Here is a 17,987-nt window from a genome sequence, read left to right as displayed (position 1 = left end):
CGCGTTGTGGTTGAGGACAAAAAGCCAAGATACCACCAGAGTGGTTCGGAGGACAGATTGAGAGCTTTCTGTTCTCAATAAAATGCAGGAAAGAGATGTTCTCCACTACAGTCGACAGCACAGCGCCAACAGAGTACAAGAGCACCAGCATAGAAGGGAACAAGAACAACTGTAGCAACATCAACACCAAGGCTCGTAGAAACAGCAAGATCAACAATAGCCAGAAGGACACCCACAGCAACAGAACCAAAACCCACCACTCAGGAAAATATCCAAGATAATTCCCTCCCTATGGCTCTCTCTCTAGCTCCTCTTTTTAAGTATACATACATGGACACACATGCAAATTTACCTTCTCCTGCATAGAATCTTTCCGACGTGAAAATATCTTGGAAGGTGGAGGACTAGCTAAGCAAATAAAAGAAAAGAAAAAGATAATATAAAATTTTAAAAAGTTACAACAGCTCTGAACGAATCACTCAATCACAATAGTATCACCGAAACCACACACACACAAAACCGACAAATCCATAGTACCACCGCCGTCGCCACCACCACTACTCACCTTAGCAAAACGAAAACACAAACGCAAGGACGAAATGACGCTAAGTGTGCTAACGATTCTGCCAGCTCATCGCCCTATGCGCTTCAATAATTTTTATTGCTAACATTTTTAATCAACAAAAAGTTGCAGGTTTCTAAGTAGCTGACCTTATATATTTTCCTACACAGTGGTTATTGAAGAGATGTTCACATCCGCAGAACATCTGAGTGTACATAGTCTTTCTGCTTAGTCACAGTAATTTAGAAACAATAACATGAAAACATGAAATATTAAATATTAAAGTTTTAAATAATGTGTTTCATCCATTTTATTTCTGCAGAATATGAGTCAAATGAGGAGATGCCTGAAGCCGAGCTGATGCGGGATATGAAACAGGAGATGGAAGGTATGAATTACACACACACACGCACGCACACACACACACACATGAACATATAAAAATATTAGAGAAAGAAAATAGATATATATTAACGACAGAGGCAGTATTAATATTGAGAGGTAATATTCATCCCAACTTACACGCGGACGTTCTTTATCAAGCTCACTGGCTAATCGCAACACCAGTGCCTGTTCTAGCTCTTATTTTATATATCGCTGGTGAGGAGATGATTCACTGCTATTTCTAGCGGCCAAGCCTCCATCATTGACAAGTCCAAAGAAGGTCAAAATCACATGATCTGGTAGTCTCTGCTGGAGGTGTGTGTGTAAGGGGGGGATTTACCTTCCCGCCAGCGATATTAACAAGAGTGCATTTTGCACCAAAAGCCAATATGAGAGTTTTTCTCGTGGTAACTACCGCAGTATAGTTTGTTCTAACAGAATATCTACATTTAAGTGAGGATAAAAAGGAAATAGAATTCACTATCTTCTATATTTTATTCATTCACTACGATCGTTTCGACCCATCATGCTCCGGTACTTTGCAGATGGAGATGTTGTACAAAGAGTCGTGGTGCAGCGTAGGCGCAGAGGTGCCTCTTCAGGTAACTTCTCATAAAGTACCTCGTTTTGATTTGCCCTTTCGTTTATTTCTATAACAATACGTTTTGTTAATTGTAGAGAACTATGCGTCTCCATAGATAAGATACGATGAAGAATTCTTTTCATATAAGCAATAGAAAAAGAAGAGTACAAGGCATCAGAAATAAAATAAAAGAAACAAGTAAAATGTGATACACCGATGACAAAACACCATTAAATAAAACCATAAAATATACATGCGATCAGAATAGAACAAAACAAACAATCGGAAATTTAAATTGACCTTAACATTTCAGCAAAAATTAATCTTGCTAGCTATTGATAGTCACATTAATTAATTAATTAATTGTTCATGTTATATAGTGAAAATGTGTACTTAGGTCTATGGTTACATCTTATTAATCTTTCGGAGTATTCGTTGATTAAGTTCTCTTCATTCAACAAAATGCATAAGGATTTCTCTGAACATAAATAGCAATTTCTAGAAAAGGGTTCATACGGGTATGCATTATTTGTTATGGACCAAATAATACTATATTTTATTCCATTGTCTTTTAGTTTTTATATTAGGTCCGCCAGTGAGGCAGAATGCTCCTTATCAATTCTGTTGAAACTGACAACATTATCGTATATATCTCTGTATCTAGCAATCTTTAGTACACATCTGTAGATATATTTAAGCGTACACGTGTATAAACATACATATCTCCAGCAACCAAGAGATTACCTATGTACATACATACATACATACATACATACATACATACATACATACACACATGCATACATACATATATACATACGTACATATATATGCATGTGTATATATACATATATACATGCATACAAGCATATATACATACATATATACATACATACATATATATACATGTGTATATATACATACATACACACACATACACATATATAGCCAATTCAAAAAACAAAGAAGAAGAAGAAGAAGAAGAAACAAACGTGCGGTCGTAGCACAAGTAATGTATTAATAAGACGCTCGGAGAAAGAAGAGAGTTGTTGTTTTACGTTTCGAGTATAGCTCTTCGTCGGAAACAGAATAAACAGGAAAGTCCAAAGGGAAAGAAGGACCGGAAGTAGAAAGAGGAGAAGTGACTGGAAGTAGAAGGCGGAGAAAAAGTGCTTTCTGGGACAGGAGAGTGTGAAGATGGTCGGTATGTATATGTGTGTATGTATGCTAGCGCGTGTGTGTGCAACAGTAACTGCATGTGTGTGTATGTCTGTGTGCGTGGTAGCGTGTGTGCATGTGGTGGTAACTGTGTGTATGAGTATGATAGCGTGTGTGTGTGGTAGGATCTGTGTGTGTGTGTGTGCGCGCGCGCGTTTGTGCGTGTGTTAATGTCTCTCTGAAAGGCCAGCAGCTATAGTAACAGGAGTGTGAATGAGTGGGTGTGGCCGTGTGTGTGTGTTTGGATGTGTGCGTAGATGGAAGGGTCAGTAGTGAGTCATATACTAGACTACCCGTGACCGTTGGTTATTTCAACGAATGTGACATCGAAATCACGCGTAAACGGCTCCTTACCCAGAAAAGGAAATATTTGGCTGCTATTTCCTGCACGCCCTGCTACTACGTAACAGGTATTTCGGGTCCTTTATCGCAAATAGCTGTTACGTGGTAGCAGCGTGTGCTAGAAATAGCAGCCAAATCTTTGGAGATGAGATATGTTGAATGCATTCGTAAAAAACCTATCGAAAAAAATTATTTCACACCGAGGTTACGAACGGATCTTTTATGAAATATTTACCGCATTTTTAAAGTCATTTTCGTTTTAAGACAAAGTTTTGTAATGGTATTCACTTGAGAATAATTTCAAAAAGCATTAAAATATCGTCTGTTTAAAGAAAGCTAAAATATAAATACTTACTGTACAAACAACTTACATTTTTGAAATCACATTCACTTAAAAATATCTCTAAATGATTAAAGTATTGTGTTTAATAAAAGCGAAAATAGAATCATTTACTGTAAAAAACAAATCGTATTTTTTCGTTGTCAAATCACTGTGTCTAATCGAAAGGTTAGAATTTCTTCTCTTTCAGGATGAAGTTATATTCGGAATATTTTCCCATTATGCACCGTTTTGGGTATTTATACCCCCAAACCCCGAATATCACAATAACTACTGGTCCGATTTACGCGAAACTTATTGTATTCTGTTCGTATTAACATTTTAGGGGCAACTTAATTCATAGTATTTTCCCATTATGTGCCAGTTTGGCTGTGTAACATTACAAGCAAGCAAAATTGGACTTCACTTTTATTAGTATATATGTGTGTGTGTGTGTGTGTGTGTGTGTGTGTGTGTGTGTGTGTGTGTGTGTGTGTGTGTGTGTGTGTGTGTGTGTGTGCGTGCGTGTGTGTCTGTGTATATATATATATATATATATATATATATATATATATGCATTTGTGTGTCTGTGTTTGTCCCCCCTCCCACCATTGCTTGACAACCGATGTTGGCGTGTTTACGTGCCCTAACATAGCGGTCCGGCAAAAGAAACCGAGAGAATAAGTACTAGGCTTACAAAGAATAAATCCTGGGTCGATTTGTTCGACTAAAGGCGGTGCTCCAGCATGGCCACAGTCAAATTATTAAAACAAGTAAAAGAAAAAAGAAATAAGAAAAATACATTAAACATTAGGTATTATAGCATTTGTAATAATATGTCTCTTCCATTTATTTATGTAGAAACGGACGAGAGTATTATACCTGAGACGATGACGCTTGAGACCGAGTCGATTCGAGATACAGGAATGGAAATGTCAGGTATGTGTTATACATGCACACACAAAACATGTGCATACATATAGAGACACAGTGAGACACACATTCGTATACTCATACAAAGAACCGCACCATGTGTGTGTGTCTATATGTATATATATGAATGTGTACATACTACATACATAAGAACCTACGTAGAAACATTGTATTCGTAAGATTTATGCAACAAGATAATATCTTTGAGAAAAATGGTGACTTTTCAAAATTGTTACTGAAGCATTCACATATCAAAATGTAGTAGTAATTATTTGTAATGTGTATTTTTAATCAAGATAAAGAACCTGCGAATTTCGAAGTACATACATACACGCACACATGCGCATACACACACGCGCGCACACACAAACACACACACACACACACACACACGGTAGTGTCAGGGTGAAAGGTCATAGGGAATGACAAAGTCAAAGAGAAATAAAGCAATTGACATATTATGAAGGTAGGCTATCGAGGAGGGTGGGGGGTAAGAGTAATCAAATGGACGTAGGGAGACCAAAGCTAAATAGATAAATATCGGTCTTGGGTGGTTAGGAAGAGCTTTGCTGCTGTGGTTTACCAACCATTAATGAGAGCTAAAATGCTAGAAATAGATGCCCAACAGTAAGGAGGATTTAAAATTTTAGGATTAATAATTAAGAACAATATTTATAGATTAATGTAGCAACAGTATATAAAAAATACATATATTGAAGGAAAAGGTACCAATAAGATAAAAAGATACAAAGCTAACTTAAAAATAAAGGATCGGGGATACGAGTAAATCAATAAATAATGTAAAATTTAAAGATGCTATTCCAAACGCATTTTTATTGATGAATAGTTCGATTATGTAATCGAAAGACTATTTTCCTCAGGTGACTAAAAATTTGGCTCAGAGAAAAAAATACCACAAGATGTGGATTGACCTTCTCAGTTATGCATCATTGAAGAGAGTGAAAACACACCGAGTGCTAGCAATCTTTAACCGACGAAGATTTTAGAGGTCAACGGGCTATAAAACAATGATCGGACATTGCTACAAACTAATCTATTTCTTTAAACAGGGATGTACAGATAACTCAGGATAAATAGATGAGAGGAAGACAGAGAGGAAAAATAGAGAGGAGAAGGAAGGGAGGATGGAGTAAGAGTTAACTGCGTAGTATTGTCAAATCGGATGTTCTGATGACAGAATGACTATTAAAACTACCCAGAATCGTATTTTTTAATGCAACATTTCATTTTATGACACAACTGCATTTTCGTCTTCCAAATCAATTCTCCTATATTTCAGTTTGGTTCGGTTCTGTGCTACTTCAACTTTCGCTGGCTCCTAACGGAACCCGACTCTTTCAGGCTTCTGGGACGCTGAATGGGGGGATCCAAGAAGTCCAAGATGGCTACCGAAAGATAGGCTGCCATTAGTCAAGGAGGGTCACGCTACTACGGACACAAACATACACTCTTACAACCCCCAACCCCAACCTGCAACTGCCTAAACCCTACCGGCTTCCCTCTAGGAGGATCTTGCCTCTCGAGGGCTGTAAGTCTACAGAGGCACTCTCACACCATCCAATGTCATTACAAGGCACTACATGGACATGACAGCCAATGATTTGGCTGATACACACAGCACATGCACTCGATCAGATGCAGGGATTGAGAGAATTCGACTTCTTTGTCTTGATTCCTCTGGAGGATCCGTGACTTCTAGGATAAGACGCTCAGCATCAAATGGACCATCATTGACAGGAAACCACCTTATTCACGCAGCGCCCGTAATTGCCAGCTCTATCTTCGTGAAAAACTTCACATTCTCTATCAATCTGCAGTATTTATTAACAGGTAATACGAATTGTCTTATTGCAGTCACCAGAGGTATGTTCTCCTGGTGAACTTCAAACCACTGGCTGCCGACAATCCGGACATAGCACCTTATCACAGTGTGTTTGTGTGTATATATATATATGTTTATATATACTTACGTGCATTCACATACATATACATACATACATACATACATGCATGCATGTGTACATATGTATATATATATATATATATATATATATATATATATATATATATATATACATACATACATAAATTACATGTGTGAAAGCATGCATGTACGTACGCAGGTAAGTATTTATACATAAATGCCTGTAATGGTTGATTGAATGCATGCATGTGTTTTTTCTGTCTTTAAATATGTGTTTTTATAGTTGAGAAGAAGTGGTAGTTTAAATGTTAAAAGGTAAAAATACAATGCTTGAATTTGAATACATCAACGAAAATGTATGAATTTATCTCTCAGTAGAGTCTTTATTATTTTTCGTATCTACTTTTAACTGGTATCTTACAGATATCAGTTGAAAATAGATGTATTTTATGTAGGCATATTTTATGTGAACACCTTGCTTGCAGAAAAATCATAGACGCTCAAAGCTGCCAAAGAAGGGTTCAATAAGAAAACCAAGTGCTGTAATAATTATTTTTAAATGTGTGGCGATTTTATCAAGCTAAAGAAGCTGTAGATTTTGAAGTACTTGTTCATAAATATTCTTGTATTTACCCGTTAAGGAAGAGATATGCGTTGTGTTATTGTGAATGATTTTTGCATTGCCTCACAAATATTCTAAAAGTATAAAACACTTAAAATATTTAATATTAACATTTTATACAAATGGTTTCTCCCTTTTTATTTCTCTAGAGTTCGAGGAGAATATGATATCAGATGAGTTTGAGACTGAGGGTGAGGAGACAGAGAATTTAAAGCTGGAGACACCAGGTATGAACTACACACACACACACACACACGCACACACACACACACACATACACACACACACACACACACACACACACACACACGTACATACATACGTATGCATTTATGTATGTATGTATTTATGTATATATATATATCAATCAGGTTGGTGCAAAGGTAGTAGCCGATTTTAAGGTCTCTATTAAAAGATCATTGATTTCTAGAACTTCATTCCATCTGTCAACAAGCTTATAAATGCCACACTTGTAAAATTGCTTAGGTTTTGATGCGAAATATGAATCCAACTTATTTCCAACCTCTTCCCTTGATGTCAACCTAAGACCATTCAAATGGTTATGTAGTCCCCAAAACAAGTGATAATCAGAAGGAGCAAGGTCTGGAGAATATGAAGGATGAAGCAACATCCCAAACAAGGACTATCATGGTGGAAGATGACACCCTTTCTGTTGATTAAACAAGGTTGCTTTCTGATCAAAGCTTTCAAACGATGAAGTTGATCATGGTAGAGATTAACAGCAATTCTTTGATTGTTGCCTAACAGTTCGTAATGAACAATTCCTTCAATATCCCACCATACACTCAACGTGATCTTCCTTGAATGAAGTCCTCTTCTTGGTTGTTGAGCAGGTCTTTCTCTTCGACTGATCCACAATCGCTGACGTTTAATGTAATGGTAAAGAATCCACTTCTCATCACCTGTAACAAGCCTCCCGAAAAATGGTTTCTTAAGATGTCGTGAAAGCAATGACTGACAACAAACAACACGCTGTTGCAGATTCTCTGGAGACCCATTTTCAACCACTAAAACCTTTGCGATCCTTTTCAGTTGAGATAGAACAGTTGTACGAGCTACGTTAAACTGTTCTGCAAGTTCTCTACAAGTAGCGGTTGGATTTTCTGTGACAACAGCTTCCAACTATTCAGAATCAAGTTGTTTTGAACGACTTCTTTTGGCTCGTCTTTCAAACTCAAGTCCCTACTTCTGAAGCGGAACCTATCTCCTGCAGCTTCTTTCACTCACTACATCATCCCCATAAACTCTCTGAAAAGACTTTGCTGTTGTGCTTGCATTGAAACCTTTATGAAACTCATAGAGGAAGACATGTCTAATGTGGTCTTTAGATAGGAGGAACATGGGTGTGAATATAGCAGAAGATTATGACCAATACAATTAGAATCTGAAAGGAAAATGTATAAATTACTGAGTTATATTCTTAAAACATTGCAAGAGCTACAATTTAAAAAAATACTGTCTAAAACTGTTTTCTAAAACATCGGCCATTACCTTTGCACCAACCTGATGTGTGTGTGTTTGTGTGTGTGTGTGTGTGTGTGTATTTATAAATGTATATGTTTACATACACACGCACACACACACATATATATATATATATATATATATATATATATATATATACACACACAAATATATTCTTTGCTTCTTTGTTTGCGTTCCAGACCAACCTCCAACAGGAAATAGTGAACCGGGCTATTTGAAAAGCTGCGGTGGCCGACTTCGTACGGCACGAAGCCGCATGTCATCCGTTGACAAATGTTTCATTGACCAAGTACTGTTATTTGGATTTCTTTAGGTAGTGAGAAATAGAATGCGGGTCTCCAAGTGTTGCTATCGTCTTAGTAGCCTTGTCATCTTCCTTTAGTAATCTGACACTCTGGGTGGCGGTTGTCGTTTGCTAGTCTTAATTTTATGCAGATCTATCCAGGATCAGATGGTGAACACACAGAACTACCGTTGGCTTTTTGTGTCCCCAAAACATGTACCGAGAGTGATAACAATCAAACATCCAATCATATCATGGCGTTTGGAATGATCACTAGTGATGACGTCATGACTCCATTCATCTTCCCACATGGTCTCACACTCAACACAGAGAGCTACATCAAGTGCTTGGGGAAGGTAGTGCTGCCCTGGGTCAAGATGGTGGCTGCTAGAAGACTCTATGTCTGGCAACAAAACTCTGCACCATGCCACACAAGCAGGAGAACCTAGTCATGGCTGTCAGACAATTTATGCGACCACATCACCCCTAACATCTGGCCACCTAACTCCCCAGACTGCAAGTCCCTTGATAATTATGTGTGGGGTGCAGTTGAGTGAGAGACCAACAAAACTCCTTGCAACACCAAAGATGAACTGAAGGCAAGGATTATGGCAGTATTATGGACCGTCCAGAAGAGATGCAGGAAATTCCGAAGTCATCTGGAGGCAGTAGTTGAAGCCAATGGCGATTTTATTGAATAAATTTACTCTTTAGCATTTCAAGATATTTTTATGCAATTTTGGTAAATATATCTGTTAAAATGAGTTGTTAGTGTTATTTTCATTTTTGCATAATTTGGATGTCAATTTATTCACCGCACCCTATGTGTATGTATATATATATATATATATATATATATATATATATATATATATACCTTTAAATTCGTTTATGGTAACGTTAGGGTATGCAAATAAAGGTCCTATTTCAACTTGCCGACTACCGTCTAATGATACTGACTAGTAAGTCAGTTTTTCGGGGTCGCATCATGGTTATATCTATATAATGTAGAATATATATAATAGGATATATATATAATTCTGGGATGGAATTTACAAATATTTAATACATCCTTTCGCGCGTTTCCACAAATTACATGATTTTGAGCGGGCATCTGGTTCATCATCATCATTGATTCATTTCATCAGGTGATACTGCATTATTGGATGTATCAGAGGGATGTGAATCCCTTCTTACCAGTATGAAGGCAAATATTCAAATAACAAAAAGAAAAAGATCTTTAAATATTTAGTATTAAAACTTCGAATAATAACTTTCCTCCATTTCAATTTTCTAGAATTCGAAGAGGATACGATACCAGACGAGTTAGAACCTGAGGCTGAGGAGACAGAGAATTCTGAACTGGAGACACTAGGTATGAATTGCGTTTGCATATTTACAGATACATATATGTACTTGGTAGGGGGAGGTAGGTGATGAGAGTACAGGAAGAAATGGTAGTAATATGGGGATGGAGGTGTGTGTGGTGGTGCTGGATTTATTTGCCATTCATTCAGCCGATTTAAGGATGGTAGTACATCTTTTTGTTCTATTTCATTCAAGAGGTAACTCTCCTCAATAAATTCTGAACCCATCAGGTGGTCAGCTGCTATAGAGTGGGGTTTGTTGACCGAATTGATTAATACTGCCCTCTTATGGTGATCTTTTCACTGTCTTAGTTGTAATAGTGTGTATCCAGTGGCGGCCTAAGGGGGCCCACCCGCAACTACAATGCTATCATTTAATTTTTTTTGTTTGTTAAATGTATTCTTTTCAACTGTCTACAAACACAGCTAGGCTGAAATAATTAATGCATTCTTCCAGGAGTGAATAAAAAATTCTCAAACTTGAGGAGATGGTCCCCCATATATGGATTCTAATGGCGCAGGGGCTCACTTGCCATCGGGCAAGCTCGCAACCTGGCCAGTCCGCCACTGTGTATCATCTTAAACATTGGTATTTTCGTTTATTTGTTTGGGTTCCTTCATTATTCTATAATTTCTTACTTCTTTTCAAAATATTTTTTCAATATATACATCAGGTCATCCCATAAGTTCTGTCCGAATTTTGAATAAAGAAAACAAGTAATCAAATGTTATATCTAATTGAAATTTAATCATCAATGTATTTTCCCTGATTATCTATGACTTCCTTCCATCTATTTACAAGCTTTTTAATCCCATCAATGTAAAACTCTTTTGGTTTCAAAGCAATGAACTCAGAAATGTCAGTTTCGACCTCCTCCTGGCTTGCGAAAGTTATGCCCCCCAAATGATTCTGTAAACTACGAAACAAATGGTAGTCTGAAGGAGCAAGGTCGGGAGAATAAGGTGGATGAGGAATTTTTTCCCAACCAAGCTCTTCGATCTTCTGTGATATGATATTTGCAGTGTGGGGTCGCGCATTGTCCTGATGAAACATCACTCCTTTTCGATTCACTAAAGTGGGTCTTTTTTTCTTCAAAGCTTGGTTCAAACGCTCTAATTCCTGACAGTAGACTTGAGCATTGATTGTTGCATTAGGTGGTAACAATTCAAAGTGAATTACTCCTTTGCAATCCCACCAGATAGAGAGAAGAACCATTTCCCCATGAAGTTTCCCTTCTCGGTTGTGATTGAGCTTTTCCCTTTTACTAAGCCACTGTTTACGACGTTTAACATTTCGATAGAAGATCCATTTTTCGTCACCAGTCACAATTCTATCCAATAAGGGTGAAATAATTTCGCGAGAATGGAGAGAAGAGCAGATGTCAACTCGGGATTTACAGTTGCTTTCGGACAATTCATGAGGCACCCATTTTCCAAGTTTAGGAAACTTTCCAAGTTGTTGAAGATGACGATGAACAGTTGTATAGTTTGAACTAAGCTTTATTGCCAATTCTTCAACTGATAATGCAGGATTTTCTTCAAGTAATGCCTCAAGGAGCTTATCATCAAACTCAACTGGACGTCCTGTTCGATCTTCATCTTCAAGGATGAAATCTCCACTTCTGAATTTTGCAAGCCATCTTCTGCAAGTTCTTTCATTCAAGCATTCTTTCCTATAAACTGAGTTTATGTTTCGAGTCGCTTCGACTGCAGAGTTTCCTTTTTTGTACTCATAAAGCATTATGTGCCTTAAATGCTCTTTGGATACTTCCATGTTAGAAAGTGTTTTAATCAAAGAAATTTTAATTCTATTATTCTGTAAAATAATATTTAATTAGTTTAAATGTACACAAATGCATGAAAATAATTTTAAATTCCATTAGACATTTAATTTAAAAAGAAGGTAAAATCAGACAGAACTTATGGGATGACCTGATATATATATATGTATATTTTATATATATCATATATATATATATATATATATATATATATATATATATATATATATGCATAGGTAAAGTAAATATTTGTATGGGGCAAAGCATGCCGCATACAAATATTTTGCGAGAAATATGTAAGCAGCCCATCCAGGGCGCTGTAAGTTCAACCATGATGATTGTATCACATTTTTAGAGAGCAGAAACATGTGTGGTTGAAGTGTCATCAACAGTAATCCTTCTGGAAAGACGAGTCTCCTCTTCAAGTTGACTTTCGTTTTCCAATCTGAGGTTGGATGGAAAATAGACCGCAAGTCATCTACTGATTTTAACTAAGGTGTAGTCTTTCTTTCAGAACATGAAAATCTTGTGTGGTGGTTACTGTTTGTTAGCTTTAACACATTTCATGCCTGTCCATTTGAAAATTTGTGAAAGCAGCTTGTCCTGTCACGTTACATAACGACCTCTCCCGCTTCCTCAGTGCAAGTGTTGCTCCACACTACTTGGATGATGTGTCTAAAGTTGTTTATTGCTGGTACGAGATTAGTAAAGTTACATGGGTGGAAAGAGAATTTTCCCTGGTCAGTATTCCAGAGTTTCCTCTAAGACAGCGGGTGTTCCAGTGCTTAGTCCCACCGTAGCCATTGCCTCTTGCGGGCAAGTCCTACTCTCTGTATACAGTGATACTTTTCCTCTCAATCGCGGATCCCTTGCAACATGATGACTCTCTTGTCACTGGCATTGGTGTATTTCCACCTCTTGGTACTGTAGTGTTCAAGATGTAGCGTTCCCCGTCAGACTACTCCAAAAATTTCCTGACATTTCCCATATGATTCCGTTTTCTTTACAATTTCCTAGAAATTCCGCATTCTACAACATTTTATAATCTTGCTGTCATACCTGACTTCCTCACCTTCACAGATAAGCAATGTGTTGATTGCTTTTGCCTTGGTGGCCTTGAATTCTTTCAGCACTGATGAAATTAGTAGGCGAAGCTTAGATATCTTGAGATTCAGACGGGCTGTCTCTCCATTGCCTCCACCCGCATCATGCCAAATAGTATTTCAAAAATGGCCACTGTAGTTTGGCTATGATGCCATATTGGAAACAACATACTTTGAACATTTCAAGTAGCTAAATTTTATCAAGTATCCCCCTATATAAATTTATCCTTACTCTCTTCAAGAGCTTAGCGGCCATATCTCGGTGCATATCTAATGTGGGCAATAAGCAGACGCACTCATTTATACCCTCAGTTTCATCGCTTTTCATTTCTATTCCGCTTTGTTCTATGTTTTTCGACGGCATGTCTTTTGTCTTCATGCAGTCTGTTGCGGGTTCTAAAACTGACCAAACTTTTTAAACTATGAGTGAAGCACGATCCTCTACCGTCTCAAATTCTGGAAGAAGTGCTACCTCTTCGGAGCGGTCAAATGAAAGGAGACAAATTTCCAGGAAAAGATGGCATAACAACAACGACGAAGATGTTAAGGTACGGAGGTGAAAAGCAGAGTGAAATCCGCGTTTTACACCTCAATTTCTGTGTGAAAGAGGGTAAAATTACTCTCGCTGAGTCAAGAGCTGAATGCCATCTTGCTTCGTAAGAAGAATGATAACGAATATTTATGAAACTATCGCCCAATAAACTTCTTGTCTCAACTCTGTAATGTGCTTACAAAGTCATATTCACCAGATTATTGAAACAGCCGAGGAAACAAGCGACTTTCTGTTAAAACTACAATGTGATGGATCACATATTCATTCTAACAAAGATTATACAACAGGCAAAAGAATATAAACTGCTTCTGTACATCGCTTTTGTCGACTACGAAAATGCCTTCTATAGCGTCGAGTTGAAGACATTGCTGAAATCTCTGGAAATGCAAGGTGCAGAGTCGCAATACATCAAAGAGTTCTAGTATGCGAACTGTGGATGCACCACTAATATAGTCCTGCAATTGGGATGGGTTTTAAACAAGGAGTGTCATCTCTTCACAGCTGTACGCACGGTGCCTATAAATGGTCATCGACTGGACAGGTTTGTAGGTATGAACAGTGAGTTACTAGCACTCATCACCGAAACCACACACAAACACAAACCCACACAAACGCTCACACACACACACACACACACACACACACACACACACACACACACACACACACACAATTATATATAATTATTCGAAAGCATGCATTTCTGTATTCTGGTGAGTATTTATGCAAAAATATGTGTAATGGTTGATTATATTACATGTACGTGTGTTTTTTCTGTGTTTCTCTATCGTTGTATATTTACAAATGAAAATCTAGTGGTTATCAACAAACTGCAATGCTTGAATTTAGATTACACCAACGAGAAGCGTATATATCTGTCTCCCAGTAAAGTCTTTATTATAATACTAACCTGCTTACAACTTGAATTTGTAAGATATGTAGCGGGAATATTCTGCAATCCGATCACTATATTTGATGTCGCAATTCGCTGGAATATTACCCACGTGATCAACGAAATCTGCTCAATCACGACTTCGCTTAGAACTGGCTCCAGCAATAATAACATCTTTTCGCACCTTTCTCTCTCTCTCTCTCTCTCTCTCTCTATATATATATATATATATATATATATATATATATATATATATATACATATGTACAAACACACACACACACACACACACACACACACATACACACATGTGTATATACACACATTCATACATGTGTTTAGAATCGCAGTACACTAAAGAGTTCCAGAATGCGAACTTTAGATGCACCACTGATATAGTCCTGCAATTGTTAGCAGTGAGAGTCCTATTTGGAATGGGTGTTAAACAAGGAGTACCATCTCTCCAATGCTCTACACACGATATCAAGAAATGGTCATCGACTGGACAGATACATATATGTACATATATGCATCCATACATACACACGTGCGCACTAATATAGTGACACACACACAAACACACACACAAACTTACACACAAATTTTAAATTCTAAAGGCAAAACCACTGGAGACAAAAATTCTCGTTTATGGTAAAAGGTGTGAAAACACTTTATCTGATCTGTCCCCTATCGGACATCTAGATAATTTTCTAGATTTTTACCCTTCTTCAGTCAGAGAGATAACCCTGAGAAGATTATAAAGCTTTAGTAGTAGTAACGCTACTATATTTGTCCTACCGGATGGCTCCGGATGGCTCCGGATGGCTCCGGATGGCTCCGGATGGCTCTGGGAACTTAGGTCAGTCACTGATATTAACCATTCTAAGATATCCGATTATAAAGCCGTAGGTAATCTGCCATGGGTTATCTCACTTCAGTATCTCCTAGTGAGGAAGAGCAAAGATCCAGAAATGCGTACAAGGGCAACACTGAACAGATAAGGTGTTTACAAACATTTTACCTTGGGTGAGAATTTTTCTCCACAGTAAAATGCAATGCTTTTGCCTTTAGAAGTTAAAATATATTACAAATATATTGAACTAACCTAAAGTTTCACATTGCACTAATTCACTCAGCTGTAGAAATGAGTTGTGACGTCACTGGTGCCATGCTGTATCGGCTTTTGCCTTTCCCATGGATAACGGTGGCATGGAGAGGGGAGACTGGAATGCATGGGCGACTGTTGGTCTTCCATAAACAACCTTGCCCAGACTTGTGCCTTGGAGGGTAACTTCACGACTGAAGGGGTTTACCCTTTCTCTCTCTCTCTCTCTCTCTCTCTCTCTCTCTCTCTATATATATATATATATATATATATATATATATATATACATATGTACAAACACACACACACACACACACACACACACATACACACATGTGTATATACACACATTCATACATGTGTTTAGAATCGCAGTACACTAAAGAGTTCCAGAATGCGAACTTTAGATGCACCACTGATATAGTCCTGCAATTGTCAGCAGTGAGAGTCCTATTTGGAATGGGTGTTAAACAAGGAGTACCATCTCTCCAATGCTCTACACACGATATCAAGAAATGGTCATCGACTGGACAGGTTTGACACATACGCGCGTGCTTACAACTTGTATTCGTAAGATATATGTTATGCGGTCGCTTTGTCTGCAGGAAAAATCCTAGAGATTCAAATCGTCAGTGTTCAATAAGATAACCGAGTGTTGAAATAATTATTAGAAAATGTGGAGATTTTATGATGTTGAAAAACTTCAGATTACGAAGTAATTCTCACATTTTCACGTGCAGTAGCGGTTTTAAAATCTGTATATCAAATGCTTTGTACGATTGTTCATGGTTCTTCTTTTGCGTCAAAAATATTCAAATGGCATAAAATATTTAAATCTTTAATGCTAAAACTTTATATCAGAGTCTCCTTTCCACTTCTCTAGAATTCGAGGAGGATATGATACCAGAAGAGTTAGAGTCTGAGGCCGAAGAGACGGAGGATTTAGAACTGGATACACCAGGTATGAATTATATATACATACATTCGCACTTTTACACTGCATATATGCATGTAGGCACACAGACACGCACGCACGCGCATACATACATATGTATGTTGAGTGTATGTAGGTATATATATATATATATATATATATATATATATATATATATATATATATATATACTTAGGGACATACATACATCCATCAGTATATATTCAGAACATCTAAGCTACTCGACAGTGCATTGACAGACACTTTAAGGAGATGACCAACAGCTGACCCTAGTTGACAATAGCCTCAGTGAACAGCAACACTACAATCATACCAAGAACAATAGCATTCAAACTATCTCGATGTTTCGACAGTGTTGCTTTTTGTGTACGAACAGAATAAAAATATTGTTTCTCAAATATCTTATCCGATTTCGCTGTCTTCTTCCTCGTTCAATTAGTGACACGATGTGATAAAAGAAAATTTTGCAGCTTTACCTTCGTACAAGTATATGTTACATGATAACCTTGCAAAAATATTCTAGACCTTCTAAATCGTCAATGAAGTATTCACTAATACAGCCAAAAGTTGCAAAGATTATTTGTAAACATTTGGTAATTTTATCAGGTTAAAAAGCTGCAGATTTCGAAGTACTCGTTCATAAATATTCTCATCTTTTCACGTGCACTAGAGATTTTAAAATTCGTATGTCAAATATTTTCTATGAATGGCTGTATCTTACCATGGAGGAAAAAATTTCCGCTCAATGTTGTCCTCTATCAGACTCCTATCCTCTCAGGTGGAGGCAAGGGAGAGATGTGTTTCTGGATCTTTAGCCTTCCTCAGTAGGAGAGAAGAACCTGGCCGTCATCACAAACTGCAATGCTTGAATCTGGATTACAACAATGAGAAGTGTATGAATTTATCTCTCACTACAGTTTTTATAATTCTATTGATCAGCTTTCAACTTGTATTTGTATGTTATATGTAAGGTGGTCGCTTTGTTTACAGGAAAATCCTAGACATTCAAGATTGTTAGTGAAGTATTCGATAAGATAACCAAGTGTTGCAATAATTATTATAAACATGTTTATCAAGTTAAGAAGCGGCAAATTTCGAAGTGGTTGTTCATAAATATTCTCATATTTTCACGTGCAGTAGAGATTTTAAAATCGTATGTCAAATGCATTGTACGATTGTGATTGGTTTTTGTTTTGCGTCAAAAATACTGAAATTGCATTGAAAACTAAATATTTTAAAATAAAATATTATTTAAAAGGTTTTCTCTATTCCATTTTTAGAATTCGAGGAGGATATGATATCAGACGAGTTCGAGTCTGAGGCCGAAGAGACGGAGAATTTGAACCTAGAGACACCAGGTATGAATTATGCATGCATGTATACATACATACATGCATGCATACATACATTCATGTATACCTACCTACATACATACATACATACATACATACATACACATGCACATATACATACATGCATGCATGCATACATACATACATACATACATACAGACAGACAGACATACATACATACA

The 17,987-nt window shown here is 37.2% G+C and overlaps 1 protein-coding gene across 50 annotated transcripts in view; it reads left to right on the top strand.

Annotated features, from left to right (window-relative positions):
* The window catches only part of LOC128248352 (uncharacterized), a 174,164-nt gene that overhangs the window by 7,163 nt on the left and 149,014 nt on the right, over positions 1 to 17,987 (top strand). For all 50 annotated transcript variants that reach the window (XM_089356680.1, XM_089356635.1, XM_089356467.1 and 47 more), the window contains exons 3-8: positions 885 to 950; positions 4,270 to 4,347; positions 7,058 to 7,135; positions 9,995 to 10,072; positions 16,382 to 16,459; positions 17,734 to 17,811. In XM_089356680.1, the coding sequence (XP_089212806.1) occupies positions 885 to 950; positions 4,270 to 4,347; positions 7,058 to 7,135; positions 9,995 to 10,072; positions 16,382 to 16,459; positions 17,734 to 17,811 (456 nt within the window). The remainder of the gene's footprint in view (positions 1 to 884; positions 951 to 4,269; positions 4,348 to 7,057; positions 7,136 to 9,994; positions 10,073 to 16,381; positions 16,460 to 17,733; positions 17,812 to 17,987) is intronic.

This window comes from Octopus bimaculoides, chromosome 1 (genome assembly GCF_046866305.1).
Source record: "Octopus bimaculoides isolate indiv1 chromosome 1, ASM4686630v1, whole genome shotgun sequence".
Classification (NCBI taxonomy): domain Eukaryota; kingdom Metazoa; phylum Mollusca; class Cephalopoda; order Octopoda; family Octopodidae; genus Octopus; species Octopus bimaculoides.
The sequence above is the reverse complement of the archived record's forward strand: the minus strand, read 5'-3'. Positions and strand labels throughout refer to the sequence as shown.